General features: G+C 50.2%; 2 protein-coding genes and 2 long non-coding RNA genes across 7 annotated transcripts in view; 1 reads left to right on the top strand and 3 right to left on the bottom strand.

Moving 5' to 3' along the window:
* Window positions 1-24: 24 nt before the first annotated feature.
* On the bottom strand, window positions 25-1,406 carry LOC141726207 (uncharacterized). The gene is made up of 2 exons (XR_012577548.1): window positions 1,271-1,406; window positions 25-1,224 (listed from the first exon to the last, which is right to left on the bottom strand). It is a non-coding gene; the product is annotated as an uncharacterized LOC141726207 (long non-coding RNA).
* On the top strand, window positions 815-2,882 carry LOC141726209 (uncharacterized). Its single transcript, XR_012577550.1, has 2 exons — window positions 815-1,178; window positions 2,339-2,882. It is a non-coding gene; the product is annotated as an uncharacterized LOC141726209 (long non-coding RNA).
* ATF1 (activating transcription factor 1) lies at window positions 2,875-13,686 on the bottom strand. 2 transcript variants are annotated; one of them, XM_005496256.4, is made up of 8 exons: window positions 13,446-13,686; window positions 9,604-9,717; window positions 8,277-8,405; window positions 6,903-7,003; window positions 6,471-6,601; window positions 5,538-5,717; window positions 5,295-5,454; window positions 2,875-4,470 (listed from the first exon to the last, which is right to left on the bottom strand). In XM_005496256.4, exons 2-8 carry the CDS (start codon window positions 9,712-9,714, stop codon window positions 4,326-4,328), a joined length of 957 nt encoding a protein of 318 aa, XP_005496313.2. In that variant the 5' UTR covers window positions 9,715-9,717; window positions 13,446-13,686; the 3' UTR covers window positions 2,875-4,325. The 2 variants fall into 2 exon arrangements, with proteins under 2 accessions (XP_005496313.2, XP_026654384.2); XM_026798583.2 differs by lacking the exon at window positions 13,446-13,686 and having other exon boundaries at window positions 9,648-9,717.
* A 1,052-nt stretch (window positions 13,687-14,738) lies between these two features.
* The window catches only part of DIP2B (disco interacting protein 2 homolog B), a 66,381-nt gene continuing 58,661 nt past the window's right edge, over window positions 14,739-22,458 (bottom strand). For all 3 annotated transcript variants that reach the window (XM_074530723.1, XM_074530724.1, XM_074530722.1), the window contains 4 exons: window positions 22,212-22,286; window positions 21,504-21,681; window positions 19,602-19,725; window positions 14,739-18,171 (listed from right to left, as the gene is read on the bottom strand). In XM_074530723.1, the coding sequence (XP_074386824.1) occupies window positions 17,919-18,171; window positions 19,602-19,725; window positions 21,504-21,681; window positions 22,212-22,286 (630 nt within the window). In that variant the 3' untranslated portion in view covers window positions 14,739-17,918. The remainder of the gene's footprint in view (window positions 18,172-19,601; window positions 19,726-21,503; window positions 21,682-22,211; window positions 22,287-22,458) is intronic.

Raw genomic sequence — 22,458 nt, 5'->3', positions numbered from 1 at the left:
ACAAATAAATAGGGACCAGCAGAATTATAATATTTTAGCGACTTTATTTACCAAGATCAAAATTTGCAACCATTAATTGTTTCAACAAATATTTACAATTCATGGAAAGCACGGACTGTTTGGAACCAACCAGCAGAACAGCATCAGCTGCTGCATCTCTTACCCTCAGAAATGAGATTTTACTCTTTAAAATCGAGATTTGAAAGTAAATCCAAACTAAGAACCTCATGATCAGTGCTTAAAGAGCGAACTTGTGCTACTGTTTAATATTCCCATGATGAAAACTCAGCTGTTCTTTCCAACACACAATTTAAGAGTATAAAAATTGACTCCTGGTGTGTCTGGCAGGACAGGTGCTTCCCTTGCTGGATACAAGAAGAATTAATTGGCCACCAGGTTCTGACAGTCTTAACACTTGATAGTTTTTGTTTATTATTGTTCCATCTTACAAAAGGAAAAAAGAGGACACAGTGAGGATCAGTACCAGAGCTGCCAGAGCAGTTCAGAGCTGCAGGTGGAACCTCTCCCACACGCCAGGTTACACACGGCTGAGCAAAGGTCCAGTTCTCTGAGGTTCCAGGCACATTCAGGGCTGTTCAATTCTCCTGAATTCCACCCCAGCAAAGGGAAACACCAACTCCTCTCCAGGAGCAGCTCCCTCAGTTTAGGGCTTTCCCAACCTTATTTCTGATGGCTCACAAAGCTTTTTTTCTGACACGATGGCAACCAGGAGTCACACTCCAGCCTGGCCTAAAGGAAATGCACTGGGGCTCGTGCCCACAACAATCAGAGACTCAGGAACTTCAGGGGGAAAACAAAAATAACCTTTTCTAGCCCACTAACCAGAGACTGTGGAATGCAGATTCCTCATGGCAAAGAGCTCTGCTTGCTACAAGGCCATTCATTCCCAAAGGAGCAAAACCAAAAACCCTGCCTGAGCATGGGATGAGCATTACACACCCAGGGAGGGAGCACAGCTTGGAACTGCACCCAGATCTGAGCCAGCACGACACAACGGAGCTCCAACAGCAGCACAGCCCATGGTGAAATTCCCACTGCCACAACTGGAAGCAGGATTCAGTCCCAGCTATGGGAATGGCTGATCCCTCATCCAGAGGCACTGCAGTCACCTCAGCCCCTGCCCAAACCTGGCCCAGGCTGTGCCCCCACAGTGCCACGTCCTGCCCGCCAGGCCCACAGCCAACTGTGCCCACACAGTGCCACCTCCTGCCTGCCAGGCCCACAGCCAACCGTGCCCCCACAGTGCCACGTCCTGCCCGCCAGGCCCACAGCTGACCGTGCCCACACAGTGCCACGTCCTGCCCGCCAGGCCCAAAGCCAACCGTGCCCACACAGTGCCAGGCCCACAGCTGACTGTGCCCCCCAGTGCCACGTCCTGCCCGCCAGGCCCAAAGCCAACCGTGCCCACACAGTGCCAGGCCCACAGCTGACCATGCCCTGACAGTGCCACGTCCTGCCCGCCAGGCCCAAATCTGACCGTGCCCCCACAGTGCCATGTCCTGCTTGCCAGGCCCACAGCTGACTGTGCCCCCCCAGTGCCAGGTCCTGCCCGCCAGGCCCACAGCTGACTGTGCTCACACAGTGCCATGTCCTGCCCGCCAGGCCCACAGCTGACTGTGCCCACACAGTGCCACGTCCTGCCCGCCAGGCCCACAGCTGACCGTGCCCCACAATGCCATGTCCTGCCTGCCAGGCCCACAGCTGACCGTGCCCACACAGTGCCAGGCCCACAGCTGACCGTGCCCCACAGTGCCACGTCCTGCCCGCCAGGCCCACAGCCGACCGTGCCCCCACAGTGCCAGGCCCACAGCTGACCGTGCCCCCCAGTGCCACGTCCTGCCTGCCAGGCCCACAGCTGACTGTGCCCCACAGTGCCAGGCCCACAGCTGACCGTGCCCCCACAGTGCCAGGCCCACAGCTGACCGTGCCCACACAGTGCCACGTCCTGCCCGCCAGGCCCACAGCTGACTGTGCCCTGACAGTGCCACGTCCTGCCAGGCCCACAGCTGACCATGCCCTGACAGTGCCACGTCCTGCCCGCCAGGCCCACAGCTGTGCCCACACAGTGCCAGGCCCACAGCTGACAGTGCCCCACAGTGCCACGTCCTGCCCGCCAGGCCCACAGCTGACTGTGCCCACACAGTGCCACGTCCTGCCCGCCAGGCCCACAGCTGACTGTGCCCACACAGTGCCACGTCCTGCCCGCCAGGCCCACAGCTGACTGTGCCCCACAGTGCCAGGCCCAGAGCTGACTGTGCCCCCCAGTGCCACGTCCTGCCCGCCAGGCCCACAGCTGACTGTGCCCACACAGTGCCAGGTCCTGCCCGCCAGGCCCACAGCTGACCGTGCCCACACAGTGCCAGGCCCACAGCTGACTGTGCCCACACAGTGCCATGTCCTGCCCGCCAGGCCCACAGCTGACCATGCCCTGACAGTGCCAGTCCTGCCTGCCAGGCCCACAGCTGACTGTGCCCACACAGTGCCAGGCCCACAGCTGACTGTGCCCCCAAAGTGCCACATCCTGCCCGCCAGGCCCACAGCTCACTGTGCCCCAACAGTGCCACGTCCTGCCCGCCAGGCCCACAGCTGACTGTGCCCACACAGTGCCAGGCCCACAGCTGACTGTGCCCACACAGTGCCATGTCCTGCCCGCCAGGCCCACAGCTGACTATGCCCCCAACAGTGCCATGTCCTGCCCGCCAGGCCCACAGCACACAGCCCTGGGGGCTCCAAGCATGGAGACCCCCCCAGGTAAAGGAGTCCTGATCATGCCAAACCTTTGATTTTCACCTGAAACAAATTCAAATTGTACAAACTGGACTCTCTGACACAATGAGATCTAATGTGCAGATATTGTCAACTCTGGGGAGTAAAAAGCCCTAATTTCTTTTTTTTTTTCCCCTCCTTTTTCCCCCCCAATACTCTTTAGGATCTGTTTTTTTCTGCAAGTTTCCTACAGACATACAAAATTAATTCAAGTATCTCCTACACCAAAGAGGATCTCATTTGACTTTGTACTATCCATAAAAATATATCCTTGAAAATCTGGTTCACAAAATATTTCATTTGGTTACTAAAATGAAAGATATAAACTGTCAAAATAGGTATAGAAACTCAATTTCAGGTTTCGTAAAGATCACAATTTAGCTACAAAATATACCAACCATCTCCCTGTTTGCAATATAGTATTTGCTTACAAAGATACCATTACTTTGCAAAATAGCTCCTACCTTACAAAATTAGGCTGGAAATTGTAATTTTGCACTATTTCCAGCAATAAACCAGAGATTAGAACCTCATAACCCTTTGGTATAGATCTTTCATTTTTTACTACATAATTTTTCTTCTATTTGGTTTCATGTTCCAAAGCCCAGGAGAATCCCCAGCCAGGACAAGCACTGAGTGTTTCATTGTAGATATGATCAGCACACAATCTAATTTTCAATGATCAATGTTTCTCATGCCCAGAACTAAGAACAAACTCTTGTGAAATGAACAACTTTGAGAAGTTTAATCTCAGAAATTCTTCAGAACTTTTTGTCACCAGTCCTCGTCCCTCACACCGTGCTTTAAAATCACTGATGTGCTGAATTCTCTAAGAAAACCAACACAATTTTCTGTGCCTCAGACATTGCCAGGACCAGGCCTCTTGCTGCCTTCTGCAGATCCTTCCCCAATCTGATAAACACGGCAAACATGGAAAAAAAAAAATCATCCCAACTTTTTAAATTGTCATCTGAGAAAGAGTAAAAACATAATTTATACCTCGAGCAAAGTATCAGCTTTTTTATCATCTGCACCTGTAAAGACCAACTTACAGGTTAAAATAAAAATATTTACAGACAAATAACTGAAGGAAAAAGGCTTGAAAAAGAGTAAGAAACCAAAACATACACTGGTTATAAACGTTACTAATAATGTCAACTATGGCAAGGATTCTGTTTCATCCATGTTTTTTCTTTGTAACCAAATTTTGCCTCCCTAATTGGAGGCATTCACAGGAATTTTCAAAGAAACTCTCATCACCTGCCTCGCCACACGTGACTGTCCTTCTGCCGTAGCTGCAATCTTGAATTGAGCAGTTTCCAGTTGTGCCAGCAGGAATTTTGGTGAGGTTTTCTTGTTTCCTCTTTGTACTTTGTCACCAACATGTTGTAAAGAAAATCTAGAGAGTCTTTGAGCTGTGAAATCTAGGTAGAAAAGTTTCATTTTTGACCTTTCATCTAGTTTAAAAAATTCAGTATAAAAAAAAAAATTTCTCCTCTGATATTTCACCAGTCCCCAAATGTTTTTACCTTCTCTTCTTACACACTTTTATGACAGTAAAGATCTTTCAAAGTTTTTAGCTCTTCAATTAGAGTTTTGTTCTGATTTTCCAGGACTGCCACTCGATTTTCCAAACATTTCACATACTCCTTCTTCTTCCTACGGCACTCCCGGGCAGCTTCTCTGCAACAGAGAAGCAGAGTTCTTGATTTTAGCTGTGAGATCTGTTTTCTGAATGTCACAACACTGACCAACACCAGAGAGCTGGAACTGCAGTGAGGAACAAAACTGAGCCAAAACTGCCTGAGCAGAGCAGGAAATTCAGCAGGATCTGGTAACACACGTGGAGCCAATCTGCAGGGGAAACCCAGCTTTGGCTTCTCCACACTGTCAGCACGTCTGGGTCACAATTTCCCATGTTTGGGTCACAATCTGCCACAGTCCCAGGTGTGCCCAGGTGGGGAAGGAGGCCAAGGGCACCTGGGCTGTACCAGCCATGGTGTGGCACAGCACCAGGGCAGGGACTGCCCCTCTGCTGAGGCCCCTCCAGTTCTGCACCATTACAACAAGGGGAATATGGATGGGCTGGAGCACACCCAGAGCTGGGAATGGGGCTGGGGAAGGGGTGGAGAGCTCCTGAGGAACTGGGAAAGGGGCTCAGCCTGCAGAGAAGGAGGCTCAGGGGCAACCTCCTCCCTCTCCACAGCTCCCTGACACGAGGGGCAGCAGGGGCAGGGGGTCAGGCTCTGTTCCCAAGGAACAGGGACAGGACAAGAGGAAATGGCCTCAAGTTGTGCCAGGGGAGGTTCAGGCTGGACATCAGGAGGAATTTCTTCATGGAAAGGATGGTCAGGCATTGGCAGGGAGGTCTGGAGTCCCCATCTCTGGATGTGGCACTCAGTGCTCTGGTGGAGACCTGTCCCAGGTTGGACTTTATGATCCTGGAAGTCTTTTCCAAGCCCAGTGATTAAACCCAGCACCCAGGCAGCTGAGGTGCCCTCACATACCTGTTCTTCATCAGCCTGATCTCCCGTTTCAGCTGTGGGTCGTCTGTCTTGCTGCTCTGGGACGTCAGCGTGACGGGGGACGTCATCACCACGGTCTGGGGCAGGGAGGAGGTGGTGGGCGTGGTGCGGATCTGGTACGTCTGCATGTCCCCAGAGGCAGCTGGGGACACAAAGGGGGCAGCATGAGCAGGTGGCACTGGCGGTGCCAGGGGTGTCACCGCGTCCCCAGGGGACAATACTCACTCTGCACCACCACCTGGTTGCTGGGCACCAGGATCTGCTGCCCGTCCGAGGTCTGGGCGTACTGCAGGATGGTGGTGCCGGGCTGGGAGGCGCCGGCGTTGGCCATGGTCAGTGTCTGCAGCCCCTGCACCCCGTCTGCCCCCGGCCCCGCCAGCTGCAGCCCGTTGGCTGCGATGGCAACTGCAAGGGAAGCACAGGGACAAGAGGATGGACAGCAGGAAATACAGGCAAATCACAGTATCCTACAATGGGCTGGGTTGGGTTGGGAGGGACCTTAGAGCCCACCCAGTGCCACCCCTGCCATGGCAGGGACACCTCCCACTAGCCCAGGCTGCTCCAAGCCCTGGTCACTGCCAGGGATGCAGGGGCACCACAGCTTCTCTGGGCACCCTGTGCCAGGGCCTCACCCACTCACACGATGGAGCAGTGTGAAGCACCATGAACACCAAATGGCAACATCAAAAGAACAAATCCTAAATTTTTCATACCTCTCTGATACCACAGGAGCCTTTTAGTATGGCCTATAATATACATCCATCTATCTATCTGTCTGTCTATCCATCTATCTATCTATCTATCCATCCATCCATCCATCCATCCATCCATCCATCCATCCATCCGTCCATCCGTCCATCCATCCATCCATCCATCCATCCATCTCTATGTCTTTACTGATGTATTGGGTTAAATCCAGCAAAGAACACTGCTGTGTGCTCCATACCAACACCCTTAAATGTCTTAATGTGCAAAATTTAAAATTACAGAGCACTGAGTTTATCTGAAGTCTGTAAATGCCAGTTACTTCCATATACAAATTTTATGGACTACTAGATAATAACCAACTTTTGTCCTTCATCTTACTCAAATACCTAATGAAACCTGCATTTTGAGGCAAGTAGAAGAAAAACTGTCAGGATATTTTGGGTAACCTACTGTACTGTCCAGTGCTTGTCTGGTAGATGGGCGTGGGAACGGACATGGAGGCCACAGTGGAGACCCCAGGACTTTCCTCATCTCCTTTTCTATCCCGTGTGTCTTCAGAAGAAAGATCTTTCAAAATTTTTCTGTGAAAAAACGAGTTGACATTTGACTGCACTCCTCACTTCAGTCAAATGATACAACTGAGTAAAATCACAGCTGGTGAACATTTTGCCCTTTACAAAACCCTGCTGAGGCCAACCTCCAGTTAGTGGAGTCAAAGTTTCCTCACAGCAATGATGGCTCAGAAAGTTCAGTGCATGATCAGATTCACGGAGTGTTTCAAGGGAAAGGAAACAACCTGGAGGGCAGCAGAATACTGCAAACCATGGGAAGGGGCTGCTGGTTTGGTTTCAAATAAAACCACCAAGTGTATCACGGCCGTACCGGTAGGATGGACGACGAGCCAAGATGCCTCGAGCTTTCTGTGAGGAGCCAATGCTGTCTGAGGAGTCCTGAGAATCCTCACTCTCAGACAAGGAAGATACCTGGTGAGAAAGGGAACAGGAGCACACTGATGTACAGGACAAACACAGAGAGCACCTGGAATCTTTTCTGTAAAAAAGGAGCAGTGGGGTTTGTTGGTGAGAATGTGAAATCCAGTGAAAACAATATTTAAGGCAGCAGCATATCAGGGAGTAAATATGCAAAGTACTATCTACAATTTTCGTTATTCCACTGTGTGCTCATCCAGTTCAAAGTGTAATTTTGTCTCTGATGCTCCTTATAAGTGAACAAAATATTTATTTGCTCTTATCCGTGTGCCAGCAACAGAGTGCAGAGGAGGGCACAGAGCTCTGGGAAAAGCCTCTCACTGAACTGCAGACACAGAGCAGCCTATGATCAGCAGGGAAAAAAACCTGCTCATGCTGTGCTTTGTTTTTCCCTCCACCAAGGCCACAAAGTTCATAAATTACAGAAAAGGAACGAATCCAGTCAGTGGAGACTGTGCAACCAGGGGGAGGGAAAAGGAGAGAGATTTAACAGAGACACGAGCAGCAACAAGCAGCCAGTGCAGATGCCTGAGTGCTTTCAGCAGTGACAAATGTTCTCCTGTCCCTGCTCTGAAGTTCCAGCAGTGACAGCTGACAGTCCCTGCCAGCTCTGCTGCTCATGGCTTATCAATTTAGGGTGGTGTGAGCAGTGTGGGCAAGGATCAGGGACAAATTCCTGGCTTTTAGGGCAGTGGTTTCCCAGTGGAACCCCAGGTGCCCAGGGCTCTGCAGCAGGGACTGAGGGGAGCAGGAACAGACCCACTGGACTCCCTGGGCACCTTCTGGAAGGGATTCTTACAAAAAGCACATGGCAAGTGAGTAAGGGACACAAGCAGAGACTTGGGCACCACTGACAGGGAGTTACAGCACCAGAGAGCACCCAGAGCTCATTTCCCTTCACACAGCTCCACCTTCCCAAACACTCATTTCAATCCACTGCTGAATTATTCTATTATTGCCCACTGCCCTCCTTTGGGTGCCAGACCCCACCTGACTGCCAGGGCACAACTACAGAGCTGTGCACTGGATTTTAGCATAAAGGGAGGTGACATGAAATGGTTTCAATTTGACTCCACAGGTGTGGAGTCAAAAAACCCACGAGGAAGAATTTCAAGCCCAAATGAGGGATCCCACAGGGCTGTCCTTGGATTGCTCACTGTCCCCTACAGCAGGGCACGGCTGGGTCAGAGCAGCCTCTACACATCTTTCCCCATCTTCTCACCCCCAGAACTGCACTTTGGGGTATTTAAAGCCGGGGTGGAGTTACCTGCACGGTCTGCACCTGAGGGGAGTGGATCACCGAGGAGGACTGAGCTGTCTGAATGACTCCCTGCACCTGGACTTGCTCTCCAGGAAGCTGAACCACTGTGAGGGGAGCAGAACCTCGGAGAGACATCTACAACGGAGCAAAACCCATGGTGAAACCTCTGTGCCACAGCACTCAGGGAGTACAACACGTGTAGGAAAACCATTAGCAGCTTATTTTCATCCTAATCAAGTCACAAAAGTACCTTTAAAGATGCACATTTTTTAGACATTATTTGCATATGAAAAAGGCTGAAACAGTTCGTTATTTCCTCTGGTTGGAGAAAATCAAATGTGGCATTATGTCACATCATCAAGTATGTGATATTACATAACATATTAAAAACATGAAAGTGCTTCAGCTTCCTAGGGGGTTTGTAGTTTTGATGTTGAACTCCCATGAGTCTTTACACTTCAATTCAATTTGTATTGTTCATTTTCCATATGTTCTCAAAAATAATTCAAGTTATACATGTAGATTCTAAGTAAATAACCACTTCTGTAATTAAATTCTTTCAGTACTTTTATTAACCTGAAATACATAAGAATGGGGATCATTAAAATACACACAGCTCAATTTCCAATTAATGCAGTTTTGTATCATAACTCACAGTATTAAGGGACAATCAGAACTTTAGATAAAAACAGATTGGGAAACCAGCCTGGAAACAAACCCCAGGACATCAGCTGATATTCTCTCCTTTCCTTTATCTACATTTTGCATCAAAATCCCAATTGCCTCCACAGGATAAACAGTGGATGAGCTGCAAAACATTGCTTTTTCCCAGGAAAACCCTCCTGGAAGGATTCACTCCTTCACCAGTTCTAAGGGATTCAGGTTAAAGCTCTGACATGGATGTTACCTTAGAGGAAAAATCTCAATTTGCAAGTTGATGTGGTTTATTAGATTAAATATGTTCATGTTGGGCTAAAATCCAAGGGTTTCCATGGTGCTGAGCACCCAGGATTGCTGCTACTACAAAAGGAGCTGGAAATGCTTTTTCTAAGGAAAAAATGAAACCAGGCCCTCATTTTATTCCTGAGCAGCTCCAGTGGAGGACTAACCCCAAATCTGGGCTGCACTTCTGCATTGTACAAACACAAAAAAATTAACTTTAAACACTTTATAATTAATTTTATGTCATCCACCATCAAACAAACACATTTTTCTTAGCCTCCTTCTGTTTTTTCTTCTCTGATTGCTTCTAAGAATGGCTCTATAGTTTGCAGCACACACAAGTGGCTCTGAACTGCCTGAAATGTTTGCAGAGATCCAGCCCAGGCTTTACCTGTTGAGCAATATGAGAGAGCTGAGCTGCCTGCAGGGTTGTACCTTGTACAGCTGAGGGCTGCGCCGGAACAGAGCTGCTGCTGCTGCCCTTGTGCACCTCTTCCATCATCAGCTACGAGAAAAGCAGAGAAATCCAGTCAGCAATGAGTGTGGACAGCACACAGGTGCCCAGTTCCTCAGGGCCTCGTGGTTCTGGTCTCACTGGGATGTGCTGAAGGAGCTCTTTGCTCTCCAATGTTGCCATTATTTTATAATATCCAATTCCTAATATCCCATCTAACCCTGCTCTCTTTGCCTTTGAAGGATGATTCAGGAAGAAAACCAAGATTCTTTATACTAAAGAATATCTTTCTCTAAGTAAGATAATTTCCAAAAATATTTTAGCCAAGCCACCAGCCAAACCTATTTTAAACTATCTGAAGGTGTATAAAAACAAACCAGGGACTCAAATCAAAGTGAAGAGAACACAGTTTTGAATTTTAAGAGTCACTCTGTCTTGATGTAATGCAGTCACCAACACTTGTCTCATGTCTAAGATTTTATATTTAACTGTTCAACGTCTTGCCAGCATCCCCCCTCGGGTTCTGGGGGATTCAGGGATGCACAAATGCAGGTTTCAGCTGGGCTGGTGGGCGGACCAGCCTGGAGCATTAGAAGCTGATGGGTGAGTGTTAAACATTTTGTCACAGAAGGTTTGAAAGTGTTGAAAGGACAGTTGCTATGAGACTGGAAATTACATTGCTTTCTGTGGAAATGTGAGTCACTGATTTTTCCCTGCTGAGCCCAACCACAGCACGCAGCCCAATGAGGAGCCACCCCAGAGCAGGGCCCTGCTCCTGCACCCTCCCTGTCTGAGGGTGCTGCTGCAGGAACCCCAAAAAGTCACCAAAGCAGCTTGGCAGGGAGAAAACTGATGGTGGCTGATACAGGAGACTGGGATGGATTGATGGAGCAGCTCTGCTGGGAGGATTGGGATTGTTTAACCTGGAGCAGAGAAGGTTCAGGGAAACTGAATTTGCCTCCCCAGTGGCTGAAGGAGCTGCAGGAAAGATGGACACAGCACATCCTGGAGTGGCAGCACATGGGGAATGCTCCCACTGACAGATGGCAGCGCTGGGTGGGACACTGGGCAGGATTCCTCCCTGAGAGGGTGGGCAGGGCCTGGCACAGGTGCCCAGAGAAGCTGAGGCTGCCCTGGGTCCCTGGCAGTGCCCAAGGCCAGGCTGGGCAGGGCTTGGGGCGAGCTGGGATGCTGGAAGGTGACCCTGCCCATGGTAGGGAGATGTTCCTTCAGGTCCCTTCCAGCCAAAACAAACCCGTGGTTCTGTGTCCTTCAGCCCAAACCTTCCCCAGCCTATGATGCAGCTCCCTCATGGCTGCAAACATCAACCACCTCAAGATTATCAGCAGAATTAATGATGAACCTGCAATGGACACAACTTTGTCCGTCCTCAAACACAGTTTTAGATTTTATAAAGGAAAATTTCGCACCCTGCAAAGTCTCTCAGGTATCAAAGGCCCCTCAAACCGAAATCCAGACAGCAGCAAAAATGACAATAAATTTCCAGTGCTACAGAAACCTCTGTTCATTTCTGTAGAGCAAAACCACAGCCTGCCCTCCCTGCTCTCTGCTATTAGTTTCTCTATCTTACTGTCCCATGAAAGACTCAAAACAGGCTGCAAGAAACAGCAAAACCAGTAAAACCACCCCAGGGGGAAAGCACAGAGGGTTTTGCTGACCTTTCTCTCACTGCTGTGAAGTTCTGCTTACAGGAATAAAAGATAAAGTATCTCCCATTAGAAAGATGAGTTCTGAGTTTAGTTCATCTCTGCTTGCTCTGGAATATTCAATTATCCATCCAACATCAGTCAATAAAAAGATTTAGCAAGGATTGCAACAAGATGGAAATTCATCCTGCATCTCACAGCCTCTGGGGATGAGAGTGTCATGCAAGACTTCCCTGCCTTTAACTTCATTTAGCTGGAAAACCAGGAATTTCCCCCTGGAATGGGAGGAAAACCTCAACCTGCAGAAAAATCACCAAAAAGGAGAATACCTAAACACAGTCACCCTCTGGATAAACCTGCTCTGACAGCTGAATGTAATTTATTTAGCTGAAAGCAGGTGCTCTCTTTGGAGTGAAGGAAGAATTTTGCAGTCACAGAGCACTGATAAGAGAAGCAACACCAAGGCTTTATCATCCTGAGAATGATTTTTGTCCCAATCTGTACAAACACCACTTTTTTATAACCAGGCAGGTAACGGTGATGATTTTCACAGTAAACCCAAAGTCTCCATGTAGCTCCACCTCAAAAGTCATTTAACTGAAAGGATTCTGCATCAGCAGCTCATGAAATTTGCTTTAAGGAACTCCTGAATTTCTGGGCATCATCTCCCTCCAGCCAAGAAAACTCATCCTCCTTCAAACCTGAGCCTCAAAACCATCTTCCTGTGGGACACAAACAGGAATGTCACAGTCCATCGGGACACACTTCAGTTCTCAAAGTTCACAGACACCTCCCATGAAACCACCACACAAACCCAGCAGAAACACCTGACATGCTCAAGGAGCATCAATTAAAAAAGAAAACTCATTCCCACAACTTCCACTGATTCCCTAATTCTGGAAATTCCCTAATTAAGTGCTGCAGAGAGCACCAGAGGAAGAAACCAAGTTCTGTTTTGCAAACTGAGTAGAGGAAGGGTCTGAATGATGTTTCATCACTGAAATATTGTAAGAGCCAATTGATTGTATTTTTTATAACATCAGAAATCAAGAATATTGGACACAAAATTCTACTCTCAAATAGTGACAGGAGTCAAATTCTGACATTTACAAACTGTACAAAGGGATTTCAAAACGTTTTCTTAAATGATGCTTAAGTAATCTTGGGGAATTTGGGGTTCTCAAAATCAGCTGCTTTCAGCAGCGAAAATATTATTTACCTAAATTTGCCATTAAGACATACGGAGGAAATTTGCTCACCCAGAAAAATTCCATTTTTTCCTCCCAGAAATCAGTGAAAGACAGAGCAAAGGGCAGCACATCCCACCAGATGTGCCAGAGAACAAGTGAGCAGTCTCGAGTGAAGGTGCCCAGTCACTGCTCCAGATTCCATTCCACAAACACACAAAGTTATTCCTTAAAACTCCAGGAGCACTTTCCTCATAGGATTTCTCCCACTCCCCTCCACCCAGCACCAGCCTGTACAGGCACATCCCCTGACAGGAGCTTCAGGAATAAACGCTGCAGCCTAAGGATGTCAGTATTATATCCGCATCAGGGATCTGATGGTTGTGAGAGAAAAATAGCCCAGAGATCATTTATACCATCATTTCTATCATTTATACAATCCTGGATCCACCCGATCCTCACTGCGCGCTGAAGTCAAGGCTCAGACGCGGGTTAGGGGCAAAATTCATAGCGAACAGGTAAGGACGCCCATTAACGGCGGTGTAGTTAGCGATAAAGCCGAGTTTGTGCCCGGGCAGGCTCGGGGACCCAGCCACCGCTGCCCGGGACCGGCTGGAGCCGCGGCCACCCCCGAGCACCTTTCCCCCATCCCCGAGGGGAGCGGGACCCGGGGCTCCCCGTCACCCCCCAGAAGCCTTTCCCCCGTCCCGGGGCGAGCGGGCCCGGCCCGGCAGCAGCCCCAGGCCGCGGGGCAGCGCCTCAGGCCCGGCTGCGGGGGAAACTCCCCGCGGTTTCCGCAGCGGCCGCCGCGCCGAGGCCGCGGCCTGTGCCCGTCCCCTCACGGCCCGCGGGGGCGGACGCGGGGGGAGAAGCGGCGGGCGGGCCGAGAGAGGGGGACGGGGCGGCCTCCCCAGCCCGCGCTTACCTCAGAGCCCCGCAGGGCCGCGCGTGGGGAGCGCCGGAGCCGCCGCCGGGTCCCGGCCCCGGTCCCGGCCCGGTCCCGCCTCAGGGAAGCGGCGCCGGCGGGGGGGGCGGGCCGCGACCATAGAGTGCGCGCCCAGGGGCCCCCGCCATAGAGCCCCAGCGGCACGGAGCGCGCGGGCGCCGGGCTAGAGCGGCCGCCTGGAGCCGGCCCCGCCCGGGCGCACCACAGAGAGGAGGTGGCGGAGCAGCGCTGCCGGGCACGGCGCGGGAACAGCGCCCCTGCCGGTGAGAACGGCGCGGTGCGGGCGGGAAGCGCGCTCTGCGAGCGGGATCGTGACCGCCCGGGGGAAATCCCGAAATTCTCAAAATTCCCGAAAATCCCAAAATTCCCGATACTCCCGAAATTCCAGGCCCCCGCGCCCAACCGTGGGCAAAGGGCAGTGCGGCCGGGTTTGACCGGCACGTCCCGGCCGGAGTGTGGCAGGACCATGGCCGCGATTCCTCACGGCCGGGCCGGTGGCACTGAGGGGTTTTAAGGAAGCGGCAGGTGACGGGGTTTGGTTCCTCTCGGGAATATTCCACAGCAATTTGGTCCCTCTCGGGGATATTCCACAGCGGTTTTAGGATCGCAGTAAGGATCTGGGATCCGATCAATGGCTTCCGTCATGGGACAGTTCCTCAGGCATCACTGGGGAGCACAGGAAATTCAGTGTTCCCCCTAAGGCACCAAATGCAGCCAAGCGCCTCTAGAAATAGGAACCTGATTTTTTCAGGATCCCGGAATTCCTGAGGTTGAAAAATCCCGCCAAGACCATGGAATCCAACCTTGTCCCCAGCCCAGGGCTCTGAGCGGCGCCTCCAGCCCTTCCTGGGACCGCTCCATGAATGAGGGGACCCAAACCCTCCCTGGCAGCGCCAATTCCTGACCCCCTTTCCATGGGCAATTCCTGCTGTGTCCCCCCTGGGCCCATTCCCTCTCCTGTCCCTGTTCCCTGGGATAAATCCCGAATCCCCCGGCTGTCCCCTCCTTGTGCAGAGGCAGAAATTCCCCCTGATCCCCATTTTCTCCAGCTGAGCCCCTTCCCAGCTCCCTCAGGATTCTCCAGCCCCTTCTCCAGCTCCGCTCCCTGCTCTGATCCCCAAAACTCCAGGTACAGGAACAGCCCAGCTCCTTCACACCCACACTCCTCCATACAAAATACAAGATACTTACAAGTTCTCCCTCTGCCCAGGATCAATTTTAACCCGCGTTTTCTTCCTTAAAAATAAAATTCCTTCATGGAAACAGCGCTGGAAGGACTAAACAAGCAACCAGGCATCAATATTTATTAACACAAGACAAAGGAAACACAATCAATGCGTTAATGGGACACTGTCCAGCCAGGTGTTAAATTTAAAAATGTAACTAATCTAGTTTTAAATAAATAAAACCTTTATACATAATTACAGAATGCCGGAGTCTGGATTGGACAATGAGAAAGAGGTTGACAGAAATAAAAGCAAAAAAAAAAAAAAAGGCATCTAGGGCTAAAATTGATCTGGTTTTTATAACCTTATTTTAGGAGACAGTTAGTAGGACACAGCTGAATTGATTTAAACCAGAAATGAAGTGCAAATTCCAACAAAACGGGACACAACTGTCCTGTTCCCACAGCGTTTGCTCAGAGAAGATTCAGAAACAGTGAGACACACACAATATACTTCAGTCCAGTGGGAAGAATTCCCAGATTTTCAGTTTCACCGCAGTTAAGGTGGAACCCAAGGGGCAAGAAAAGGGAATAACGTGCCCTGTGCAACCCCAGAGCTGCAGCCACACCAGGGGGAGAGGCTGATTTTTGGGAGAAGCACCCAGCCCTGCCCACCTGCCAATGCCTGGAGTGAAAGATCTTGCTTTGTTCCCAAAAAACACGGAAATATCATCGCCAGCTCCAGAGGGAGGGGTGGAATGGTCTGTGCAAGGCTCGTGGCAAGCGCTGAGCAGAGCTGGGGTGGAATTTTGGGGATTCCAGAGCCCCAGCTCCATCCCTCCTCCTGCTGCCCTCTGTGGGAAATGGATTTATAGAAAACTCTCAGGGAATCCGAAGGGAGCAGCTTCTCCTCGTCCCTGGAATGTTCTCTCGTCCCACGGGCAGTGTCCTGCAGTTCTCCAGCACTCAGAAATGGAACGTGCTCGGAGATCTGGAGCACACAGGCAACTTGAAAGGTAAAACCTCAAACCACAGGAAGCTAACAGTACCTATGCAGACCAAAAAATAAGGGGAAAAAAATACAAAAAAAAAAAAAGATCAATCCAGTCACAATCAAAAATGCCGTTTCAGGAATTTCACCTGCCACATTTGATGGAATTAATACACACGTGGTTTTATTTGTGAAAAATCACGAATAAAAATAAAAAAACAATCCTGGAATTGGACTTAAAATCTACTTCAGAGGACAAAAAATGTTTGTTGAAACAATTTATCTAAAGCCTTGAGTAAAGAAAAAGGTTCAAGACCACCAGATTTTCCTGGAAAGGTCACACTGGAGTGAAGCTGCTTGGGCAGGCCTGGGCTGTGCAGGAAACACAAAAATGGTGACAAAGAACACGGAATAACAGGAATTTTCTGGCTGAAAGGGGAGAACACCCTTTATGCACTTTACACCCCCAAAAAAAGCTGCAGGACCAACTGTTTTAGTCTTTGACCTGCCACTGTCCCCACTTTGTGTTCAATTTGTTAAAACTAAATATCTTGTAGATTTTGTGCATATTCTGCAGTGGATAAACACAGACAAGGTTCCAAAATGTGCACCTGAAACCCAAAGTGTTTGCAAAGAACTTTAAGTCCAGACCTGCCACAAAACTTCCAGTTCCTATTTCCCCACCGAGCATTTTTTCAAAAATATCATTGGAAACTTCTGAGTTTTGAAGCTCCTGTTTGCAGTGAGGAGCCACCAGGATGCAGCAGGAGCTTCTCAAGGACACAGCTGGGTTTGCTCGTGGATCCACTGCACTCTGTTCCAGTAACTGCCACAGGATCTTCCAAATCCACACCACAAACCTTTTAAAAACTGCCTAAAAACTTTTTTTTGTGAGGTAATCTGGAACATTTGAAAAGTTTATTTACACTGTATACCACATCTGACTCAAAAAACCCTGTTGCAGGATCTGGTAGCAGCTCCTGAAGCTTCCAAAATCATATATTAGCACCCAGAGAAGTGTAATTGCTATTAAAAGATGAAGAATTAAAAAAAGAAAAAAAAAAGAGATAATTTTGAGTCAAAGCTCAACCACCAGCAGGAAGAGCTTGTACCTGCTGCTTTCAGGTTTCTCTTTCTTCCCATTCCCTAATGCTGGAGCTGACACAGGATGTGGAAGGCTGGGACAGCAATTTTCACAATGTTATTTAACAATGTGTTTGCCAGAATTACTGGATCCTCCAGTAAAATTGTGTCCAACTTAAACCTGGGATTCTCCCATTCTTTTGAGGAAAGCATTTTTGTTTGCTCCCAGTTTCCACTAAAGGCTGTTCACAGTAATCCTGCTGTGCCTGCAGGGAGCTGGAGGAATCCCAGGGGAATGGCACCAGCAGGGAATTCACTGGGTGCCAGCCTAGGAATGGTTTTCCTTTGCACACCTGGTGCCCCAGGCTGAGGCTGCCCCTCAGTTCCCTCCCTGCACTGCCATTTCTCCCCAATTCCACGCTGAATTCAGCCCTCTGGACAAAGATGTGCCTTAAAACCAAAGGGTTCTGCACAATTCTGGCCAGAATAAAGATGCAAATGAAATCAGAAACCTGGGGAAGGTGGGAGCATCTCACATTGTGTCTAAGCCAATGCCATGATGCTGAGGACCACAAAAGTCACCTGTCCTTAAAAACATCAACCTTCAGCTGCCCTCGCTAGCCAAGTTAATTTTCTATCTAAGTGAATTATGTATAATAATATTTACATATTTAAAATATAGGCAAAATTCTTTTTAAATTCCAGAAATCTCTATATGAATAAGTAACTCTGATTCTGTAAGTTATTGATTTGGTCATGGCACAATTGTCAATAAGTCGTGTGATCCCGTGGGATGAACAAGCTCCAGATGCAAAGGAGATCGTGGAGTAGGGAACTGCAGAACTCTGATGACCCTTTTCTTAATAGTTTATTATCTTAGCTAAATAAACCCACCCCTTATAGAATCCTAACCCGGGATTAGATAAAAATACAAATATGTACAACGGGTGAAAAAGTAACACTACTGTAAAGGCCTTGGGGATTCCGTAGCTCACACACTTTCCTTCCCCCTTTGCAGTTTTCTAAAGCTCATGGTTCAGTAAACTGTTACAAACGTTTGCTGTTGCTTCCCCCACGTCCTTCACCCCACCAGGACTGGAACCCCCAGGACAGGAGGGAGGGAATGTGGCAGCAACCTCAAACTTTAGATCAAGTATTAGTAATTTTCACCAGCTTCACTCTGCACAAGCACCCCGATCCCTCTGTGCTCCCATCACATGTTGTAGGCCACGTAAATGGGGTCCAGCTGATCGGCCAGGAAGCTGTCCCGGAGGTGCATGCGCTGCTTCTCGCCTCGGGAATTGATGGGGATGACTCCAGGATCCACCACCACCACCACCCCCACGATCAGGTAATGCTCCTCCAGCACCACGTTGGTCACCAGAGGCACCAGGTCCAGAGCCTCCTGCTCGCAGCCACACAGCTCCACCACCACCACCAGCAGGTTGGTCCAGGTGAACACGGCACTGAAACGACAGAGGGAAAACAACACCAAACTGAGTTGTTGCCACAAAGATCCAAAGTTTTCAGTTCTTTATCTTTCTTTCTTTCTTTCTTTTCCTTCCTTCCTTTTCCTTCCTTCCTTCCTTCCTTCCTTCCTTCCTTCCTTCCTTCCTTCCTTCCTTCCTTCCTTCCTTCCTTCCTTCCTTCCTTCCTTCCTTCCTTCCTTCCTTCCTTCCTTCCTTCCTTCCTTCCTTCCTTCCTTCCTTCCTTCCTTCCTTCCTTCCTTCCTTCCTTCCTTCCTTCCTTTCTTCCTTCCGCCACTTCCTTCCTTCCTTCCGCCACTTCCTTCCGCCACTTCCTTCCTTCCGCCACTTCCTTCCTTCCTTCCGCCACTTCCTTCCTTCCTTCCGCCACTTCCTTCCTTCCGCCACTTCCTTCCTTCCTTCCGCCACTTCCTTCCTTCCTTCCGCCACTTCCTTCCTTCCTTCCGCCACTTCCTTCCTTCCTTCCGCCACTTCCTTCCTTCCTTCCTTCCTTCCGCCACTTCCTTCCTTCCTTCCTTCCTTCCTTCCTTCCTTCCTTCCTTCCTTCCTTCCTTCCTTCCTTCCTTCCACCACTTCCTTCCTTCCTTCCTTCCTTCCTTCCGCCACTTCCTTCCTTCCTTCCTTCCGCCCCTTCCTTCCTTCCTTCCTTCCTTCCTTCCTTCCTTCCTTCCTTCCTTCCTTCCTTCCTTCCTTCCTTCCGCCACTTCCTTCCTTCCTTCCGCCACTTCCTTCCTTCCTTCCTTCCGCCACTTCCTTCCTTCCTTCCTTCCTTCCTTCCTTCCTTCCTTCCTTCCTTCCGCCACTTCCTTCCTTCCTTCCGCCACTTCCTTCCTTCCTTCCTTCCGCCACTTCCTTCCTTCCTTCCTTCCTTCCTTCCTTCCGCCACTTCCTTCCGCCACTTCCTTCCTTCCGCCACTTCCTTCCTTCCGCCACTTCCTTCCCTTCCTTCCCTTCCTTCCCTTCCTTCCCTTCCTTCCTTCTTTCCTTCTTTCCTTCCTTCTTTCCTTCTTTCTTTCCTTCTTTATCTTTAGTTCTTTATCCTTAGATGGGTATCAGCTGCTTTGGGGTGTATTTCCAACCTAACTGCAACATGACTTGGTCCTGATGTGACAAAAATCAAGTATCTCAGCACTACCTGTATGAGACAGGAACCCAAAGCTGCTGTCACTGACTCAGAAATGGCTCTTTACACCCCAGAGAAGGAAATCATCATCATCATTTCTGTGTTAAACTAAGGCTTGTCAGAAAACACAGAGTTTCCCATCTGCAGATGGGAAATCAGGTGTATGACCTGCACAAAACCCCCTGAATTTCCCTACATTTTTTTTTCAGCTGAAACCCTGCATCTTTGCCTGAACTGCTGCATTTCAGCTGGGCTGGGGTGGCTGCACTGCTCAGCAGCGTTTTACCATTCAGCAATGCTCCTGTGGGTCCGGGACACCGAGGTCTCGATGTCGATGGGGTGGTAGCGCAGCCCCCGCAGCTCCAGGGTCTCATCCAGGGCTCCCACAACGTACAGGGCATCGTGGCGCTCTGGGGACACAGGGCAGGAGGGGAATAAATGGAGTTTTGTAAAGGAAAATCGTCTCTTGTATACGCTAAAGAATCCCAGAATGGTTTGCATTGGAAGGAATCTTAAAGCCCATCCAGTCCCACACCTTCCACTGTCCCAGGCTGCTCCCAGCCTATTGAAGTTCACCATATATTGAAGTTGGAGGGGAGACGACCCACCTTGCGTTGGTCAGCATCGACTCCACTTTATTCATCAATCAGGCACCTTTTATAACAGTGTTAATTCACTTCATCCATATTGCAAAATCTGAGCTCACAATAGGTCAGAGATAACATACCAACCCCTCCTTATGTTTCCAATACCAAGATTTGGGTTCTCAAAATTATTCTTGCTTTCCCAAAACAGCCAAAGATAGAACATCCACTTGTTATGAGAAAGCTGCCTGAGAACTCTGATGTGCAAGGCTCTCAAGGCCTTCATGTTTGCCACTTTTACCTGTAGTTAAAAATAACCTGAGAACCTCTGCTGTTCACAGAAACAGGCTGTGAGAATCTGCTCCTCACAGCTGCCTTCTAGGCCATCCCTGAAAAAATCTCCAACACCAGCCCTGTCCAGCCTGGCCTTGGGCACTGCCAGGGATCCAGGGGCATCCACAGCTGCTCTGGGCACCTGTGCCAGGGCGTCACCACACTCACAGGAAGGAATTCCTTCCCAAAATCCTCTCTAACCCAGCTCTCTGGCAGTTTGAATCCACTGCCCCTTGTCCTGGCACTCCCAAGATGTCCTCTGTCCATCTCTCCTGCAGCTCCTTCAGGCACTGGAAGGCCCCAGTTAGATCACCCAAAGCTTCTCTTCTCCAGCCTGCACACATGCTCCCTCTGCTCATCCCCAGCCTGGATCAACCCAGACACGCCCTTGGTTAAACCACATGGGAGTCTCATGGGAATGCCCATGCCCCTGTGAGCTGTGCCCAGGTGAAACCCTTGCTGAGATTCCCATGGGAATGCCCAGGCTGCCCATGCCCCTGTGAGCTGTGCCCTCCCATGGAAATGCCCAGGCTGCTCGTGTCCCTGCCAGCTGTGCCCTCCCATGGGATGCCCAGGTGCCCCAGCCCCACCTCCGCTGGCCGCCGTGAGCTCGGTGCGCCGCACGAAGCCCAGGTACCCTGTGAGCTGTGCCCTGCCATGGATGCCCATGCCCTTGCCCATGCCCGTGCCCAGGTGCCCATGCCCATGCCCATGCCCACCTCCACTAGCTGCCGTGATCTCGGTGCGCCGCACGAAGCCCAGGTACCCTGTGAGCTGTGCCCTGCCATGGATGCCCATGCCCATGCCCCATACCCAGGCCCATGCCCGTGCCCATGACCATGCCCAGGTGCCCAGGTGTCCAGGTGCCCATGCCCACCTCCACTAGCCGCCGTGAGCTCGGTGCGCCGCATGAAGCCCAGGTACCCTGTGAGCTGTGCCCTGCCATGGATGCCCATGCCCATACCCATACCCATGCCCATACCCATGCCCATACCCATGCCCATACCCATACCCATGCCCGTGCCCATGCCCCACCTCCACTAGCTGCTGTGATCTTGGTGCACCGCACGAAGCCCAGGTACCCTGTGAGCTGTGCCCTGCCATGGATGCCCATGCCCATGCCCACGCCCATGCCCATGCCCGTGCCCACCTCCATTGGCCGCCGTGAGCTCGGTGCACCGCACGAAGCCCAGGTACCCTGTGAGCTGTGCCCTGCCATGGATGCCCATGCCCATGCCCATGCCCATGCCCATGCCCATGCCCGTGCCCACCTCCGCTGGCCGCCGTGAGCTCGGTGCGCCGCACGAAGCCCAGGTACCCCGTGCGCGCCCACAGCGTCTGCGCGGCGTCGCCGAAGCTCAGGCGGGTGTTGAAGTGGTCGGCCTGAAGGGTCTCGTTGTCGTAGATGGTGTAGTAGCCGCTGGCTGTGTGGGGGCTGTTCACCCAGATCTGTGCAGGGAGGGAAAGGGTCAGAGCCCAGGAATGCCCACAGGGAGGGGGTAAAGGAACTGCAACAAGAAGGTTCTGGTTTCATCTGTGGTTTTTCAGATCAGAAAAATTCAGCTTGAACTTCCAAATAACCTGCAGAACCTTAAAAATGCACCTTGAGGTGTAGTCTTGCAGTAACTGTAACTGAGGATTCACTGAGTAAATAAATTGTGCATTTTTAACACATTCACTCCAAAATTGGATAATAATCCACCAACACAGATCAATATACTGGTGTGTAATCAAAGAAAGGAAAGCCAAATGTAAATGATACTATTTGAGAGCCAGTTTGCAAGATTTAGGGTGGAACAAGCTTCTTTTCAAGTGGGTTTTCTTTAAACTTGACAGTGAAATAATACCCAAATTCAGAATGCCCCAGCAATAATTCATCTTTTACAAAGGCCTGTGTCACAGCTCCAAACTGTCCCCCAGCAGAGAAAAGCCCAAGGAGCAGCAGGAAAAGGTCCCCAAGGAGCAAAACCTGCACTCACCTCCCCAAGGTGAGAATCTCCCAGAGGCCCTTTTGTCTCTGGATTGACAATGACCACCTTGACCCCAGGCAGGATCTAAAGAGCACAAAAAGGAAATGTGCAATTCTTGTTGAATTATATTCAGTGCAATAAAACACACAGGCTGTTCAATCAGGGCATGATTGCACCCATGGACATCACAAACAGGGAAAAAACAGGCAGGACAGGCACAGCAAGGCAAGATCAGGGTATGGATGCATCCCAGGGC

Source organism: Zonotrichia albicollis, chromosome 33 (genome assembly GCF_047830755.1).
Source record: "Zonotrichia albicollis isolate bZonAlb1 chromosome 33, bZonAlb1.hap1, whole genome shotgun sequence".
NCBI classification, from domain to species: domain Eukaryota; kingdom Metazoa; phylum Chordata; class Aves; order Passeriformes; family Passerellidae; genus Zonotrichia; species Zonotrichia albicollis.
This window is presented reverse-complemented; position numbering and strand designations above follow the sequence as displayed.

What these genes read in the sequence shown, in the direction of transcription:
- ATF1 (XM_005496256.4), bottom strand. Translation starts at nt 9,714, where the DNA reads ATGATGGAAGAGGTGCACAAGGGCAGCAGCAGCAGCTCTGTTCCGGCG. An exon ending in GACAAGCACTGGACAGTACA is followed by an intron (nt 5,718 to 6,470) that starts GTAGGTTACCCA and finishes CTTCCCTTGCAG; the next exon opens with TTGCCATCGCAGCCAACGGG. An exon ending in ATCAGGCTGATGAAGAACAG is followed by an intron (nt 4,471 to 5,294) that starts GTATGTGAGGGC and finishes TCTCTGTTGCAG; the next exon opens with AGAAGCTGCCCGGGAGTGCC.